Source organism: Myripristis murdjan, chromosome 20 (assembly GCF_902150065.1).
Source record: "Myripristis murdjan chromosome 20, fMyrMur1.1, whole genome shotgun sequence".
NCBI lineage: Eukaryota > Metazoa > Chordata > Actinopteri > Holocentriformes > Holocentridae > Myripristis > Myripristis murdjan.
Genome location: NC_043999.1, coordinates 4,563,628 through 4,582,211, shown reverse-complemented (window position 1 = coordinate 4,582,211; position 18,584 = coordinate 4,563,628). Strand labels below are relative to the sequence as shown.

General features: G+C 43.3%; 1 protein-coding gene across 1 annotated transcript in view; it reads left to right on the top strand.

Annotated features, from left to right (window-relative positions):
- The first annotated feature begins 9,504 nt into the window (after positions 1-9,504).
- LOC115379082 (gamma-aminobutyric acid receptor subunit rho-3) overlaps positions 9,505-18,584 on the top strand; it is a 32,291-nt gene continuing 23,211 nt past the window's right edge. Inside the window, exons 1-2 of the mRNA XM_030079763.1 lie at positions 9,505-9,653; positions 18,082-18,194. Coding sequence (XP_029935623.1) covers positions 9,505-9,653; positions 18,082-18,194 — 262 coding nt within the window. The remainder of the gene's footprint in view (positions 9,654-18,081; positions 18,195-18,584) is intronic.

The window sequence follows — 18,584 nt, the reverse complement described above, 5'->3', positions numbered from 1 at the left end:
AGGATGGCGGATGATGTCCTCCTTATCTTCTTTGTATGATTTTAATGTTGATCTGTACTAAACAATAAAGGCAGTCACCCTTGACTCAATGCGAATGTGCCTGAAGTAAAGCCAGGGGATCCTCTTCTCTAACTGATCATCTTTTTGACTTCGAGAACGCCCTGTATTTACCTGGAGTTTACTGCCTAACAGCTGTAAACACCTGGTGTTTTTTCCTTTTGTCTCTATGGATTTAATAACTTGTGTTCGACATCAAGTTTGATGTATGTAGACTGTACCACGATCACACCGACTGAATCTTATAAGCTCAAGTCAATATAGAAGAAAACATCATCGGCGTACGGCATTAATCTACGCTGCTGTAGTGGTAAACAATGAAGCTAAGCAAGAATGGAGCCTTGTAATAAACATATCTCTGTGTTAATATTAATTATTAATATGAAGTGATATTAATGTGTTTGGAAAATAATCCAAAGAAGAGGAGGAAGAGGAGGAGGAGGAGAATGTGAACCCGGTTGTTTTCTTCTTTGTTGGAATCCCATACATTTCATTTTGCTTTTCGTCATTGGGTTTAGCACCAGTGTTGCATTGGTCAGTGTCATTTCATGCTGCATTCCTATTGATTGGTTACTAGATGTAAGTTGCACTAGCAGTTACATTGTGAGACGGTTATCGAAAATTTCTGATATTGTCAGAATTTCGTCGTAGGACGTAGGAATTCACGACCAAAGATATCGCCACGTTTCTTCCACGTTGGTCATCTTTCATATAGGACAGCCCAAAATCACACTGTGTATACCCGGCTAAAGTGTCGGCTTCTTCGTTCATTAGCAACCTTTGACTATATTTGTGCATATCAGCATTAAAACCCTTTACTATTTATGCAATACTCTGAGTTCATCAGAGTGGACTGACGAAGTTAATCCAGAAGGAAGCCGAGGTACAGACTGCAACAGAAGTTTAAATTGCTCAGTCTCCAATTGTAAGGAGGCAGCAGACGGACAGTTTTGTTAGTGTCCGATCAGATGAAATTAACGTTAAAGTGGTACTCGTGACCACATCATTTTGACAATATTAATGGGGGAATATGTCATGTCCTGTGCTGTGGGGGGTCAGTTCCACTCTGGCCTATGAAACCACATTTGCCATTACACTGATCGTGTTTACACCTGGTTTTAACATGTGAATCAGGTGATCCAAACACAAGTGTCTTAGCTGATTCTGTTACCGCCTTCACTTTGTTCGCTACGTCCTTGTTGGGGACACGTGTGTTTACACCACAAATTGTATGTGGTCAAATGCGTCCTGGACCACCTCGGCAAGTGGTTTCAGTGATCAGATCACGGTGTGGTTGTTTACGCCGTCCGCTTGTGACGCGATTACCTGAAACGCATCTTAAAACCAGGTGTAAACAGATGATGATGGTATTTTGTCCATCAGTGAAAGCCGTGCTTCTTTGAGCACTGTTATGAACCCCAACAGGGATCTGGGCAACAGGCTTAAGATTAGGGTTACTGTTGGCTGAAGGTTTTTAACAAGGTTTTTTTAGCGAATTAGATTCAGAATGAGAGCACTGAGTTTACACGCCACATTTAAATAGATCTGGTGGTGCACAATGAATAGTTTTTCAATTTCCTGATTAAGAAAAAAGACATCGCACAACAATAAGGACTACAAGGTTTTTTTTTAGGTGTTTTCGATACCCATCTTATTCTCTCTATTTATGGTGAAGTGAGACGCTTATTGATGTTTAATTTAAATTGAATTTAAAATGTCTTGTCTTCATCAGTTTTTTTAAATGTGGTGTGTGTAGAGGCTCTGTGCATAGAGACTGGTCACCCAAAATACCATTTAAAAAACAGATATTTTTCCACTTGTGAGGTTTTCAGTCTGCCGCGCTCTTCCCTGCCTGGATGGGCATTTGGTTGTAAACCATAAACCAGTCCGAAATGTACATGTGAAAAACTCAGCAGCAGCAGTATCTCTCTCCAAAAACAACAACACAGATCAAACAACATCAAACATAATCCACCGCGCTCGTAGCTTTTTAGGGAACTATTTCCTGCCGAAGAACACCAGCAAACCGTATCAATCAGGTACGGATACAGCAGATTTGGTTTTGTGGTGTGCTTTGGCCCGAAACAGTCCCCAGTGAAACTCTTCGCCCCTTGGGGATTGTGGATCATGTCACGTATCTGTGTCAGTGTTTTTGGAAAGAGCTGCTGTTGTTGAGTTTTTGTCGCTTTTTGATCTTTTTTTTTTTTTAGTTCCACAAAACAAAACCCATCCAACTCGAAGGGAGAACAGATCGGAAACGTCACCAAATCACACAGAGCCTGTCAGGATGGATAAAATGCAGTGCAGATAAGTGAGGAAATGTCTTTCTCTTTGCGTTTTGAATGAACTGTTTAATTAACTTTGATCAGTAACGTTTGTCAGGCGGAGAGAAAGTGGAGCCACGCGGAGCTCGGCGATGCTCAAAACAACAACCGCAAAGAGGTGAGATGTGCAGCAACAATAACATGACATGTGTTTGTTAAAAAGTGTATTGTCAGTTAAATAAACGAGACAGGAAGTGGTGATCCGATCCTAATCCGGGGCTCCGCTGAATCCCTGAACACGACACTGCCGGCGGATCGGTTCAGGACGCCGGACAAAAGGCCGTTTGTCTCTTACCTGGAGTTTTGTCCTGCGCGGCGAAGCTGATCCACAGGAGGAAGCAGGCCCAGGTGTGTATCGCTGACATGGCTTCCCTTCACATGCACGCATTCACACACTCACACACACACACACTCACACACACACAGGCGATACAGACAAACACACAGAAAAGGAGCTTCAGTCCATGCTTCTTCTTCCAGAGTGGAGTTTGAGTGCTGCCGGTCGGGGCACCATGGGCCTCTCTCTCTCTCTCTCTCTCTCTCTCTCTCTGTCTTTCCGGCAGCTTTTCCTTGGATCTCTCTGGGTGGTATGGCATTACACACACACACACACACACACACACAAGAAGAAAGAAAGACAGAGAGAGATATGGTGAGAGAGGGGCAGAAACACAGAGAGAGAGAGAGAGAGCTAATAAAAGGCACGTTCCCGACCGTCCGGACACGAGAGCGTGTTCGTAACGCGAGCAAAGATGCTGCGCTAAACTCAGGGTTTTTTTTTTTTTTTTTTTTTTTTTTCCAGTTTTCAAATCCTGGCCTTTCATTGCGAACTGAGAGCCGGCTCCAACAAACCTTTCACCCACTGGCACCGAGACTTGAAAGTGAGTGGGAAATTCTGTTGTGTTTGTACTTTTACAGGTGCTCTTCGCCGCAACCGTAAGCTCGCGCGGTCAGAAATGCATTTCCAAAGGATCGCCCGCAAAACCCTTTGAAAGCATTCCTGCCCTCCTCCTTGGCTCTGATCTTCCCTGCTCTTCCCCTCTCCCCATTTTTCATTTACTCTCTCTTTCTCTTTGCCCATCCCTTTGTTTATTACTTTCCCCTTTGTCTCTTTTTCCTTCTCCTGCTCTTTCCTTTCCTGTCCTGCTGCTCTCCATCACTTTGGGTTTGAAAGGCGTGAAGCGTTACCAAAGGAACAGGATACATCTGCCCCCCCGTGCGCGCGCATTAATAATGAAAGAAAAGGCCTCTCAGGTTTATCTTGACGCTATCTTATCACGCCAACACAAACACAGGTGAACTTGGTACCGAGCATCAAAGAGAGCGAGGAAATGCGACGAATCCTGCGGGCTGATGAAAGAGTGAGTCAGGCTCTGGGGGCAGGGAAGGCGAGAGCCACGCGGGGGAAAAGAATGCGAGCATCGCGGCGAGTGGGGTGACGGTGCACGCCGGCCCGTGACGTTTGCAGCCTGGCAGCGAGCCAGGTGAGTTTGGCCGGGATCCTTCCTGCACGAGCGCCGCGGACGGACGTCTCTGAGTGTTATACAGTACAGGGGAACCAAATAATTCCCTGTGTGTGTGTGTTACACCTTCCTATGGGCTGGACCCTCTCCAGACAGCTCCTCTGTGTGAGGCAGCAAACTGAGAAGAGGGGCTTCTTTTGCACCTCTTGAAAAAAAATATATGTGAATGTCTGTTTAAATGTTTTCTGTTTGTCCACCTTAAATATATCTGCTTTTTCTTTTCTTTTCTTTTTTTTTTAAAGAATTGAGATGATGGTGAGAAACTATCTGTCCAGATCCACTTTTTTTTTTTTTTTTTAAATTACAATGACAAGAGATTCATATATATGTCCATTTAAATTTTTTTTTAAAGATCTGACAATCACTATAAATTGTATGTTTACTTTTAAAAAATAAAATTACAAAAAATTTCAATTTATAAAGAATTGACAAATTACTACTAAATTGTACATTTCAATTTAAGTCTACTTTTTAAAAATAAATTTATTTTTAAAAAATCAGTTTATAAGGAACTGACAAATGACTATGAATTGTACATCCAAATGTTAATTTTTTTTTTTTTTTTTTTTTTTTTTGTTGAAGAGCAAAACAGACAGGTGACTTTAGGTCGTGTGTCCACATGTACATTAATTTTAAAATGAATTTTTAAAGCATTGACACAAGACTACAAACATGTAACCTTTTATTTATTTAACTCTAATTTCATATGAGAACTGACAGATGACTATAAAATTTATATCCAATTGAATTTTTTTCTGTTTGTTTGTTTGCTTTTGATTGACAGATAACCACCAGTCGTTTTATGACTCTGGGAAAAAAGCCAAGATGCTGCACGGTAAATGTGACATGAAATGTCCATCGACAGCAACAGAAAAATCAATCAATCAATAACAAAACCCGACGGATCTGCGCGATTCTGTAAAAACACCAAAGCAGGTGAACTGAGAGAGAAAAATCCCAGCCTGCCGCCTCCAAGCAGAAACACAGAGTGTGTCACACTGAACTTTATCCTGCATATTAAACTGGAAATGTGTTAAGACAGGTACGCTGTGAACTGTGAGAGTTTGGAAGATGTCAAACGTCCCGGGGCATCAACAGGAAAACAGAAAAAAAAAAGAAAAGAAAAGAAAGAAAGAAAGAAAAATTGGGTTTTATGACCCAAGATAACATATAAACCTATTTTATTGCAACTATCAGGTGACTTGTTATTCATCAGTCATGAGTCAGTGAAGTGCCAGTAAACTGTCTGTGCTGAAGCTGAGAAAATGTGAAAAAGAGACTTACAGGGAGGCAGCTGAGTCAGGAAGGTCCAGATGAAATGAAATCCAGAGGAAAAAGGAACAAGCGGAGAGCAGAGGACGAGCCGAGCCTCCTGTCTTTTGAAACTGAGCGTTAGCTTGACTGGATCAACAGGTTATTTAGAGAATAGGCTACACACACACACACACAAACAGCACACACACATTTCACCATGGCCAAGGCACTGTTACTGTACTGCAGGGAGGGTAATTACGCTCCAAACACACACACACACACACACCCCTGAATGGGTGGAGTTAAGGTGTGATTGACACATATACACACACACACAGAGGAAGGCTGTGGCTCATTGGTTCCACTCTCAGAGGGAACCACGCTGTTTCATCAGGTCACACACACACACTCTCACACACACACACTCTCACACACACTCTGAGGCGCTGTGCTGCATCGTAGGGGTCAGTGTTTCCTCTGCAGTGCCGTCAAATGTCACGGGGGTTCATTTTCAAAGTGCAGCCCTGTTTTAGTGTGTGCTGTGTGCTATGCGATACAGACGGCCCCGGCGGATGCCAGAGTGCCGCCGGAGCCAAAGCACACAAACACACAACAACTGTACAGTGTTTTCTTTATTTGTCACCGAGTGTCTGACCCAGTTTGTGAAATTCATTGCTCCCGATGTGGAGCTGGATGGCAGAAGTCAAGTCGGCCGCAGTGTGGAGCAGAACGGGCAGAGGAGGTGCGGCATCGTGGATCTGCTCCCGGCTGAGTTTTAGTTGTTGCTTTAAAACAAAAGCAGTCACTCCTCAGAGCATCAAATGATAATTATCTGTTATTAAGGCTTTCCAAACAGCCTCGAGCAGCAGGTTTCCACCCTCAGTCACGGTGAAGTGTTTTATAAAAGTGTTCTCAGTGATGATGCCTTTGATATTCTTGATTTATTAAAGTTTAGATTGATAGATGGATTAAAGTGTTTGCTTATGCTGCTATAGCAAATATAGCGACTGAAACAGGATATACAGCAAACTCTGACCCTGACGTCATTATATGGACTTAAATTAGCCTTTTTCTGTCTTTATTTCTTGTATATTTGTGTGTATTTTCTTCTGCGTGTATCCCAGAAATAGCTAACGGGGATCCTAATAAACTAAACTAAACTTTTGGATTGAAATTCTACATATTGCTCCATTTTGTGCAATGAATGAGGTTGCGTCTCTAATAATGCAGACACAAAAGGAAGACCATGTAAAAAAGGAAATTTCTCATTAAAATTCATAATAATAGCAATAATGAGCTTTGTTTGTGTGCTGCTTTTCAAAACAAAAAAAAAATTAAATGAAAACCTGTCTAATGATGAATACATGTAGAAAACCAAAGTGAAGTGGAAAAATAAAAGAAACAAATGTACAAAATGACATGCATTCAGAAAATAAAAGTTATCACATTTATTTACTGCACATTTTCTGTTCAGCATCAAACTCCAGACATCAAAGCATCAGATATGTTGCAGAGAGCTGGATTCTCTCTGTGATTTATTAAAGGTGCAATCCACATAAAACTTTGATGGTCTTCATATTTGTCATCACCAACCAGACTCGCTCATTCCAATTTTTTATGTCAGTCTAACTGGTCCTAACCTTTACTTTTATATATAAATATGGTGCTGCTACAATGAAATACTAAAAATTAAAATATTGGCCAAACTGACGCCTGTGACTTGTGGCCATCCATCCATCTAATCAACACTTTACCACACGGCAACATCTACTGGTTGAGCTTTCATGAAGTTTGTTGATCACATTAATGCTCCTCAGACGATGAACCCTGTCAGTTTTGTTGACCCCGATGCCATTTCCCAATAGCGCCACCATCAGGCTGAAATTTCAACTTTACAACTTATACAAAATGTCACAAGATACGATTTGTGGATTGTCCTGATATTTGGTGAGAAGCTTCATGCTCCCCAAAGAAAGACTCCTCTCGATCGTGGTGACTCTGTGATCTTTCCTCTGGTGCCTTTTGAAAACATTTTCTGAACCCGTCAATCACCTCTCCTGTAGCGCCACCTTTGGGCCAAAATGTCAAATTAGCACACAAAATATCACAAAATCTAATTTGTGGGTTGTCTTACTTTGGTGAGTACGGCCGTGCTCCTCATGACCTTCTCTCTAGCGCCACCCTCAGACCAGATTTGTTATCTCACAATCTGTGGGGTATGATGGCCATGAAATTTTGGAAAAAAAAAAAAAAAAACATTCATGCTACCCAGAGAATGAACCCGGCCAACGTTGATGACCTCATGGCTTTTCCTCTAGCGCCACCTGGAGGCCAAAAGGTGTAAATTCCCATGATATTGAGGAACGTCTTGGTCTGTTTTTAAAATGCTGCCACGAACCAAATTTCTCGTATGGGACACAAAAAAAGAACAGAACTGAACTGAAATTAATTGCACTGATTGTGTTGTGTGTGAGCAGGTGTGTGTGTGTGTGTGTTTGACTATGTGTGTGTATTAGCATGCTTTATGAGTGCAATGTGTTTGTATGGGTACACATGAACATTAGTGTCTATTAGGTTGCTGAGTGGGCCGCATGTTTTTGTCCGAACCCGAGACTCGAGACCCGAGACGGGAGCTGAATAACCGAGCCCGACCCGAACCCAACAAGCCTACGTGTTGCCTTCAGTGTCATCACGTAAACTCCATTGCTGTATGGGAAGTTGCCGGTCCATCGTTTTTCACTAAAATAACGCCAACGTGACCAAACCTGATCCTTAATTTCTAAATTTTCATCCGAAGCCGTCCTGACCCCCGGGTCCCACCGAGTCCTGACGGTCATCTGTGTAATCTACTTTTATTTTATTTTTTATTAAGAATTGACTAGAAATTCATGTCTTGTCTTCATGTATGTCCATTTTTAGTTTTTTTTTTTGTTAAATAAGTAACAATGACCATAAAGTGTATGTCCAAATGTATGCTCCCGTTTTAAAAGGAAAAAAAAAATCAGACAGATGACTATGGATATGTGTTTGTAAATCAGCAGCTATCATTATGCATCGTGTGTTTTGCATTTTTGTGCATGTGTGCACTCTGTATGAATGAATATGTTTTTCTATGCATGTTTTGCATATCATCACTGTGTTTATGTGTGTCTCTATTCTGTATTAGCGTGTGTGTCTGTGTCTCTATTCTGTATTTGTGTGTGTGTGTGTGCATGTGCATGAGATTATGACTCCAGGAGGCTGCCAGAGGTGTAAGCTGAGGCAGGCGCACGGTGCCGCCGGATTAGACACAGTTTACTGTACTCCAGCTTGGATTAAGCCGCTGCTGATCTTTGCAACCTTTTTGTTTGAAGTGCCCTCTGGGCCCTAATTCATTTTGTACGTCGCTCACACACACACACACACACACACACAGACGTGCACACTCCTATACACACAGCAGACGTAGAGGTGTGCACCAATCTGGCACAATCACACCTGGTGCCTCTTTTCTATTCTCCCATCGACAAAATCCTGATTAGTGATGGTTTTGAGTGTGTGTGTGTGTGTGTGTGTGTGCATCTAGGCGTGTCTGTGTATGTATGTGTGTGTGTGTGTGTGTCTGTGGGTGGGTGTGTGTATGTGGTTGTCCCCACCCTCTGTTTGTAGGTTAGTGAAAGATTGCTGTGGCTGTAGATAAGAGGATTTGGGTGGAATTAGTGTCATTCTTCTATAGCCACGAGGAATAGATTCATATCGATTTTAATCAGAGAGAGAAAGATCCACAAAACCGCAGATAAAACAGACAGAGACAGACTGGCAGAGAGAGAGAGAGAGAGAGGGAGAGAGAGAGGGAGTGAAAGAAGGCAGAGGCATCAAAAGACGGAGGTTCCTGGAGATCCCTCGCCGCCGACCGCAGACACAGAAACGGAGGCGGGACGTCCAGCCGGCACCGGGAGAGCCGCCCAGCCACCTTGCAATCGACATGCACACACACTTACACACACACACATGCACGTATACACACACACACGTACAGGCATGCACACAGTGGAGCTGCACGCTGTGAAAGTCCCTGTGAGAGAGATGCTGCCCTGATCACCTGTGCACCTGCATGCATTTCCACATTGCCCTTCATGCACGTGCTCTTCGCCCGCACGTTTTCGGGAGCCTCGCCTTTTCGGGAGCCGTTGTGGAGTTTTCCGGGAGAGGAAGCAGCCGGCCGGTGCAGGACACCTTCTTCTAATGTTTGACCCGCCCCAGCAGGCGTAGTCGGCGGGCCGCGGCGGGACGTCCGGACACTTCAGGGAGCGCCGAGGCCGGGATGCCGGCGTTGGGTTTGCCTCAGTGACGCCCCGGCGTGAAGCATGAAGGTGGAAGTGCTGACTCTGCGCCAGCTGTGCCTCGCCGTGGTGATGGCCGCCCTCGTTGCCATGGTGACGGGCGGACGCGGCTCCGGGCGCCGGAAACACAAGGAGGTCTTCCTGGGGGAAAACAGCAAGTTCAAGTTCGGAGGGTGAGACGAGCACACACACACACACACACACACACACACACACACACACACGTATACTCCACGTCACTGCCGATAAAAAAAGTTTGTGTCCCTTTAAACTTTTCACGTTTCACACACATTTCAGCTTTTCTCAGGTGTTAAAGGTGCAACACGTAGCATTTTGGAGCATCAGTCATCAGTGTTTCCAGAAAACATTTGAATTAATTGCGAGCAAAAAATTTAATGTCGCAAACACATCAAGCATAGCGTCTGTGCAAGCGAGTAAAAGGCAGTTGTTATGATCTGACCGTTGCTAGGGGCGACCAGTTTGTGTGCGAGCTTCATGCTGCCTGGTTTTGGACAGAATCACCTGGAAACGCTTCCCTTTGCTGTTTCTGATATCGCAGCTCCAGTGTTTGTGTGTGTGAGGCAGATGAGTGCCTCGATGCTGTGTGTGTGTTGACGTCTGAGGTCAGAGGTCAAAGAGCCACTGGTCATGTTTGTCCTGTTTTTTAAATGGCAAATGCATTTTCATCCCACATTATAACTTCATTTTTTATCGAATAAAAAGTTTAGTCACCTCCAGTGTGTGTATAAACTTTTATTTGGATTTTTGGGTTCCCATCTGCAAAATGTGCATGAAAAGAGTTGATGGAAATGCATTTTTTGTCTGGAATCAAATAAAAGACACAACGGTGGAGTCGACAGTCAGCCTCTCTGTGGAATTTCTCAAAATCAAGACCATATTTCCCATCAGCTGTGCTGCTTCCTGTCGCCCTCCCCCTCCCTGAAGAGGATCAGCAGGTTGGAGGAGATTTTTTTTTTTCCATCGTCCTTTCACTCCTTCACCATCTGCCAGAAACTCGGACAGATTTAGCTCCGTTTGCTCTCTCCTGCAGCGCGACAGTGAAACCTGATGACTTTACCCACCAGAACGACGCGGTTACGGTTAGGAGGAGGTCGTGGTTTGGGTTCAAATACGGAATCAAACTCGGGTGACGCTCACGATTTTTTTTTTTTGGTAATAATAAAAAACATCTCAAAATTAATCTGGTGATGATTTGTTGATGTTTCAAAAACACAAATTTAATGAATAATGTGTTGAAAATTTCGCCAAATGTGTTTTGTCCCAGACTAGACGATGGAGGCGAGCCGCTATAACATTTATTAGGTCTGGATATTCATGATGGGTCTCTGCAACGTCATTTTTCCAAGTCATAACTATAATTTAAGATGTCAAGATATTATATTTTGACAAGGCAAGTTTCACATATGTGGAATTACATTTTGACTAGTAAGATTCAAACTACTTTTGCCATTAAAATTACAGATATCTACAGTTCAAATGAGGATATGTGTTATTCTCACTGCAGGTATCAACAATCAAATTTTAACTCGTCACAATTTAGATATCAGATATTTATGACCTCCATCTGATTAGTAATAAACCCAGTTCACGATTTCCACCTTGGCCACGTTGAGTTTAGTTTGGCCCAGTCAGAATGACTTGGTGGATATCCTGAACTGGAACTGTGACAAATCATAACTTAACTGCAGATATCTACAATCAAATTACAGATATCTTGGAACTAACTTTGATCTCCTATCAGCGAAGGCCGCTGCACGTTGTTCATTTTGATTAGATCCTTTCCAGCGCTCGAGCCAGCACAAGTTGAAAACACTCCAATATTTGCAGAAGCGTGTTGTGTTTTTTTGAGGAGGTGTGAGTGTTTCCGTCGCCGCGTCAGCGCCGCTCCCAAAGACAGACGCAGCAGCTGCACTGACGCTGATTAAGCTTGATCTGCTTTAGCGACCTTTTGACCACCGTGCTGTAATAGCATTAATTGTCCTACTTTTTACTACACACACACACACACATGCATAAACACACACATTCACACCCAAAAGCACAGTGCACACATCATAAATTTCCACTTTTTGCCACCTGCTTGGTCAGATAAGACTCCAGTTTGGCTCCAATTCAACAGAAACTATGAGCAGAAATCATGTTTTGCTGCCTTTTCTCCGCTGTGAGAGTCGCTGCTCGACATACAGTGTTGTTTACAGCTCTGGTTCTCAAATGGAGGCACGCGTACCCCGAGGGGCTCACTGGAGTACTGCAGGCGGTACGTGAAATTTTAAAAAATTTAATTTAACCCTCCTGTTATGTTCAAATTTACAAACATCTTTACTTTATGTTTCTTTGTTGACGACGTAAATAGTCCTTTAAATAAAACATAACTCCCCCACTCCCACTTATACATCCAGTATTCCTGTTACGCCACTATAGAAAAATATGCAAATCACCATAAAATCTCACTGATTGACCTAAAATTGGAAAGAAATATTATTTTTGGGTGTTTTAATGCCTTTATATTATTTCTAAGTACAGATTTTTGTTATTTAAAACCAATGTGTTACAAAGTGTGTACAGGACATTGAAAACATATCATCATGTGAATTTCATGTTTGCTCGGTAGAACCCATTACATTAGGAAAACTCATTAAATATGAAGCAAAAAAAAAAAAGAAAGATGTTAATCATTTATTTAGAGACATTAAACATTGGCTGGGGTCAAATTGACCCCAAACATAATAGGAGGGTTAAAAACAATCTGTCACACATAAATCCAAAAATAATGAGCCTATGTGAAAATGAGTTCAATAAAAGGGTCAGTCAATATAAGTTTTTCAAACTTACAGTACATTGACAGACCCTCTGCATACAGCCGGGTTTTTTTTTTTCTACCATTTTTTGTTTGTTTTGCACTGGTCGGGGAAACTTGACTAAAAAACATTTCAAAGGGTGTACATTTTTGACCGCAGTTTGAGACCCTGGTGTAAATTGAGTAGACTGGATTTTTATCCATGTTGTGGTGTTTTCTGCTCCGTGTCTGTCTGAGAAGCTTCATCATGAGCCTGCTGCCACAAAATGAACCAAGTCAACACAGACCAGAAAACAAAACCACTTTCAGCCCAGTGGCCAGGAGAAAACCCAAACCAGCAAATATACTGAAGTGTCAAAGTTTCTGAATCAAAAATACGTTGCATGTCAGTATTTAGACTTACAGCCCTGTGGTGGAGCCGTCGTCAACGTCACGAGACGTTAACGTTTGTCCACGCAGGCTAATGTTCGTTTTTTTAGCGACTTTAGTCACTTTTTCATGTTTTGTTAGCTTCGTTAATGTTATGTAAATGTAGCTAAAAACAAAACTCGTGGTCTGCCTGTTGACCTGTCACCTAACACGCCGTCTGTTTTTCATTTTATATTTTTACTCACTCTAACATAGTTAGCTCGTTAGCTCCTTTAGCCACTTGTGTTAGCTTTGTTAGCCAACAGAACTACTTGGTTAAGGTTAGGAGGAGGTCATGAAACAGGTTTGTCGTTATTACACATTAGCTAATGTTCACCAATAACAGCTAAAAACAAACACGGCTCCGGGGATTTGTGCCGTCCGTTTTCCTCCTAATGTGGCGTTTCTCGCTCGCTTTACTACGTCATGAAACTTCAAAAGGTCACATTTCGACGTCGTCTTGGTCGGCAGAAACGAAAAATTACGAAAGTTTTTCCTGGCGACTGGTTGGACATTTTGAGTGGCGGCACTGAGCTGATAAACTGTTTTGAAGGCCGCACACACACGTTTGTTTTGGTGGCGGGAAACTAAAAGGGGACTAAAAAGAGGATTCAAAATGATTCTTCAGCTCTTAAGCATAATTTATTGTTGTCTGTTTGTCACTGTATTTTATTTATACTGTTTACAAGCTGCTCCATACAAACTGCCCCTAGAGGGATTCATAAAATTAATAAAAACCACGGCTGAACAATCAAAGAAAGGACAAACTCAAACTCCATCAACAGGAAATCCAAGCCCTGCCCACTCGGTTTGATTGACAGGTGCAGTTCAGACATAAGAGCTTAGCAACAAAGACGCAGAGTAAACAAAAACAAAAAGAAAAAGAAAACAGGTCTTGCAAGCAAAGAATTTTACTGCAGCAGGATGAATGCATGGAGAGGGAACAGCTGTACAGCTTCGTGTGTGTGTGTGTGTGTGTGTGTGTGTGTGTGTGTGTGTGTGTGTGTGTGTGTGTGTGTGTGTGTGTGTGTTCAGTATATTATTGTAGCGGGGTGTTATATGGTTGAATGCTGTTGTCAGCTCACGGTTCAGCAGTCAGGCATCTATGGAGCTTGATTTGTAGTTTTCTCTGAGTGGTTACGAAAGAGCCAGGCAGGGTGTGTGTGTTTATGTGTGTGTGTGTGTGTGTGTGTGTGCACGTGTGTGTGTGTGTGTGTGTGTGTGTGCACGTGTGTGTGTGTGTGTGTGTCCCTGTTTGTTTGCATGTGTGTGACTTTGAAACAGGCTTTCAGAAAGCTTTCAACAGTCAGCAGTGAATATCAAAGTGCTTTTATCACCGAGGAGAGACACTGTGTGCTCACCTGTGCACAGTATGTGACTCCTGCAAACACACACACACACACACACACACACACACACACACACACACACACGCAGAGTGTGCTGAAACTGAAAGGCAGCCAAGCTCAGGCTGTAATTGCATCCTGTGCATCCTGAGTGTTGTGTCGCAGGAGTTTCCCTCGTTAAATGTAAGACATGGAAACCACTTTGTAGTTTGTTGGAGTGCAGGAGGCGCTCGGTTTCCCTTCGCCCCGGGACAAACTTCAAGGAAAAATCCACCTGAAACACTCAAACACAGCTGAAGCCAATCAGCCGCGGCCGTGACAGCCCTCACCGCGGCTGCGAGTCGCCCCGGGTGTTGTTTTGAGCCTGCAGCACAGGTACAAGCCCCGCCCACTCCCAGCACCTGCCCTCACCTTAACCTCAGTGCTGTGGGCGTGTGTGTGTGTATGTGTGTGTGTGTGTGGGTGTGTGTGTGTTGCACTGTGACTTGTGATGTTTGGTGTCAGACACATTTTTGCTTGACTGATTGGTGCCGTAATTATTTTGCATTCTGCTGAAATGTTTTGTGTTATGAAGTCATTTTATTACACGGGCCCCAGGAAGAGAAGAGTAATTGCTACCTTGGAAGTGACTAATGTGGATCCAAATGAACAAATTAATAAAGACAAATTAACCACCGCACTGAATTTTATTAGGAGGCAGCGGCGCGTTTCGCCTTTTGCTTCTTCAGGTTCGCTCAACAAAATGAAGCAGTCACAGGTGTGAGAAATACATATTGGTCACATGATTTCAAAGTGTTTCAGCATTTTTATAAAAAGGTGAATTATATCACAAAAACCCATGACATTATTTCACAAATTTCCATTTTTCAAAGATCAACATGATCAATATCAGACATTTACAAGACTTACACAATTTCCCAAAGTTTAGGCTCAACTAGAAAACTGACCCTCCACATACAGAACAAACAGGACGGGCTAAACTCCATCAGAAACATAAATAAAGTCCCTCTACATGACTAAAGGTGGTGGAAGGTGAGTGTCAGGGGCCTCGTGCACTGCAAAAAGTCCAAATCTTACCAAGATTAGGACAAGATTTTCACTTGAAAATTTGCTTGTTTCATTGGCAAAATTAGTTTCTTGTTTCAAGCTAATTTTCACTTGTTTCAAGTGGATTTTCACTTGAAACAAGTGAAAATTGTCTAAAAACAATTTACTTCTGAGGTGATCATGTCTTATTTTAAGTGTAATGAGATATTTTGACTAGAAATAAGACATTTTGACTTGAAGTAAGACAAATAATCTTGGTAAGATTTGGACTTTTTGCAGTGTGGCTCGTCTCTCCCTGAGGGCCCAAGTCACTTAAAGGGAGAGCTATGAATGAATATGAAAAAAAGAGCTCAGACCCTGTGTTTCATTAAGTCCATAAGGTTCAGTTGTATTCATAAATCCAAATAAATAAATTTAAAAAGTGAAAAAACACATCATTCACCAGAATTCATCAGGTTTGAGCCCAGCAGAGGCTGAGATACCGAGCATGAGGCTTCGAGAGCCCTGTCGGCCTGGTGGTGGCGCTGCGGTGGGCCAGTCAGGCTTATATTCAAAATATGTATCTTGCATGTGAAAATCCATCATTTCAACCTAATGTCATCCCAAACAGGCAGCAGAGGCTCAGATGAATGTGCACATGAGGGAAGGTGTTTCTAAATGTGCGACTCAGCTCTGAATCTTCATCTAATTAATAGGTTACCGTTCCTCGCAGCATTTACAGCTTCAAAGAAGATGGTTGCTGTTAAGTGGCTGCGACCTCACTCTCTTCATATTATGATTGATATTCAGCCGGGGCCAAAACTGTTTTGAATTAAAAACTCTCTATGCTGCAGGCAGATTTCTTCAAACCAACATGTTGTAAATGCTCTTTTACTTTTTTTTTTTTTTGGCTTTTAATTTGTGTAAATTATGCTGAAAAGGGGTGGGGGTGGGGAGTGTGGCTCTTATGGGGTAACATGAAGGGGTTGGGTTGGGTTGGGGGGGGCATGGATTGATGGCTGATTCACGAGCAAGGACCACACCAACAACAAGATACGACGGAACGATTTATTTCAAAGTGAATAGTGAACGTGCGTGTGGGGAAGCTTCTTAGGGAATCTGCCGTAGCTCCCGGGCACGACGAACCCCCTTAGGACCCCACGAGGACGGGAGAGGAGAAGGAAGAGAAAACAGGGTGGGAGGGAGGGGCGCAGAATACGAGAGTGACAGAGGAGGAGAGGGTTAGGAGAATTTAAGCAATGCCGGAAGAGGCGTGGTTATGGTGTGGTCCTGCTCCTGAAACTACACTAAATAGCTTCAATGAAGGGATGAGTGAAGGCAGCGATCAGATAGATAGATAGATAGATAGATAGATAGATACTTTATTCATCCCGAAGGAAATTCACAGTTTTCAGCAGTATCCACAGAGTACAAGATTAAGTAAATAAAAAATAAAGAATAAAAGATGACACTCGAGATCTAAAGATCTAAGTACCCAATGTGCAAAAAACAATGTGCAAAAAACCAAAAAAACCAGTGTGCATCAATGTAAACAATGTGCATAGATGTGGGCAATGTGCAAATTTACAGTATAAATGCATATAGATGCATGCACATCTGCATTTACTGTTTTGTTTGGTTCACGTCTTGTCATGCACTGGATCAGGGGCGCCGCCAGGAATTTTAGGCCCAATGAAAAAAAAAAAATGTATATATATATTTACTCGATGATGGTTTAATAATTTTATATTAGTTTTTACCTATTTTTGGGGGCCTCTGTCAGGCAAGGGCCCTTGGAATTGTCCTAACTTTTCCCCCATATACGGCGCCCCTGCACTGGATATTCCTTCTGCCTACCTGTTTTTGTTTTCTATTATTTTTACTGTTTTTTGATGTATGTTTCTCCCTCTCTGTGCAAAGAATGTAAAATGAAATAAAAACTTGGTCACAAAAAGAGATCAAACAGGATGGAGGGACCCCAAGCCATAGTTTTTTCCCTGATCTTCAGTTGTTGGAGACAAAAAAAACAGCTGTTTTCAGGTCGTGTCAGTACTCTGGAGCAGGTTTCTCCTTCCTTCAGTCCTCCGTCTGCTGTCAGCACATGTCTCAGGATCTGAATCATCAGCGGTAAATGCCAGGATTCGGTGTCGGTCCCTTTTCTCTTTCTAGAGCCGCCGGTTTGCTCTGACCTTCAGCGACCGACCGAGCGCGAGCAGCACGTAGACCAGCATGCACTGCAGCAGCCTCAGCGGGCCAGGATGCAGCGCAGCAGAGAGACAGGCCGAGACAGTTTCTCTCTCCACCTACACACACTTTTCCTCTGCGGCCTGTCACTCTGAAAGAAGCTACAGGTTTACGCTCAAAAATCTGTGTGTGGCTTTACCGGCTGTGATTTGTGTTGATGTGCATCAGACCAGTAAAAACATGCAGGTTTCAGCGAAAAGAAAAAAATAATTCTTGGGGTTTTTTTTTGCACTTTTTTGTGGGCATTTCTTGTTGAGAAGGTGTGTGCTTTGATACTGGGAGGCTGAAACGCCGTTTTTTCCGTTTTATTTTGACTTGAAGATGAGAGTCGAAGAGGAGAGGACTCATGGGAAACGTAGTGTAAACTGACCTTGAATGGTATCTGTGTTGTAGATCTGAGCGCTCGGCTATATCAGGCCCTGGCATTCACACTGCAGCGCCAAGGACTGCTGGGGAACATTGTGTGTGTGTGTGTGGGAGAGAGAGAGAGGGGAGAGTGTGCGTGTGTGTGTGTGTGTGTGTGAGAGTGTGTGTGTTTGTTTGTGCATGGAGCCGTGCCACGCGTTTGATTAAGGCTCCTGGTTTTGGCAGCAGGAGAGGGAACAGAGGACAGAGCGGGCGATGTCGAAAAACCACAAAGTGTGTTTTCCCTAATCAGAACCCTGCAATTACAGCCTTATTAAACCAACTAATCACTCAACACACTGTCTCTGTGTGTGTGTGTGTGTGTGTGTGTGTGTGTGTGTGTCTTTCCCACAGGCGTATCGACTACAAGCTGAAGAAACAGGACAGCACCAAGACGCTGCTGATAAAAAGCGAGCAGCTCCTGAGGATCGAGGAGCACGACTTCGCCATGAGGCCGGGATTTGGAGGTCAGGCCTGCACACACACACACACACACACACACACACACACAATGCACACATACGCTCACAAATGCACACACAGGCACACCTCATTTTGTCTCTGATCCCCGATGATTTAATCCGCTCCCTCCCACAATCCCTCGTCCGCTCTGCGTCCCTCGCTGATGATGCGTACGTGTGAGCGGTGGCGTGATGCCGCGCCCGGGCCCCGGCTGCGTCTCCCGGCCTGGTGACGGCCACTAGGTCACCCACACAACACATGTGCCAGTCCAAAACCACCGGCAGTGACCCAGATTACGCCACAGTGTGTGTGTGTGTGTGTGTGTGTGTGTGTGTGTGCATTAATGCATTTATCCTGCCATAGAAATACAGCCGAGGCGATGTGGGCTGACTTGC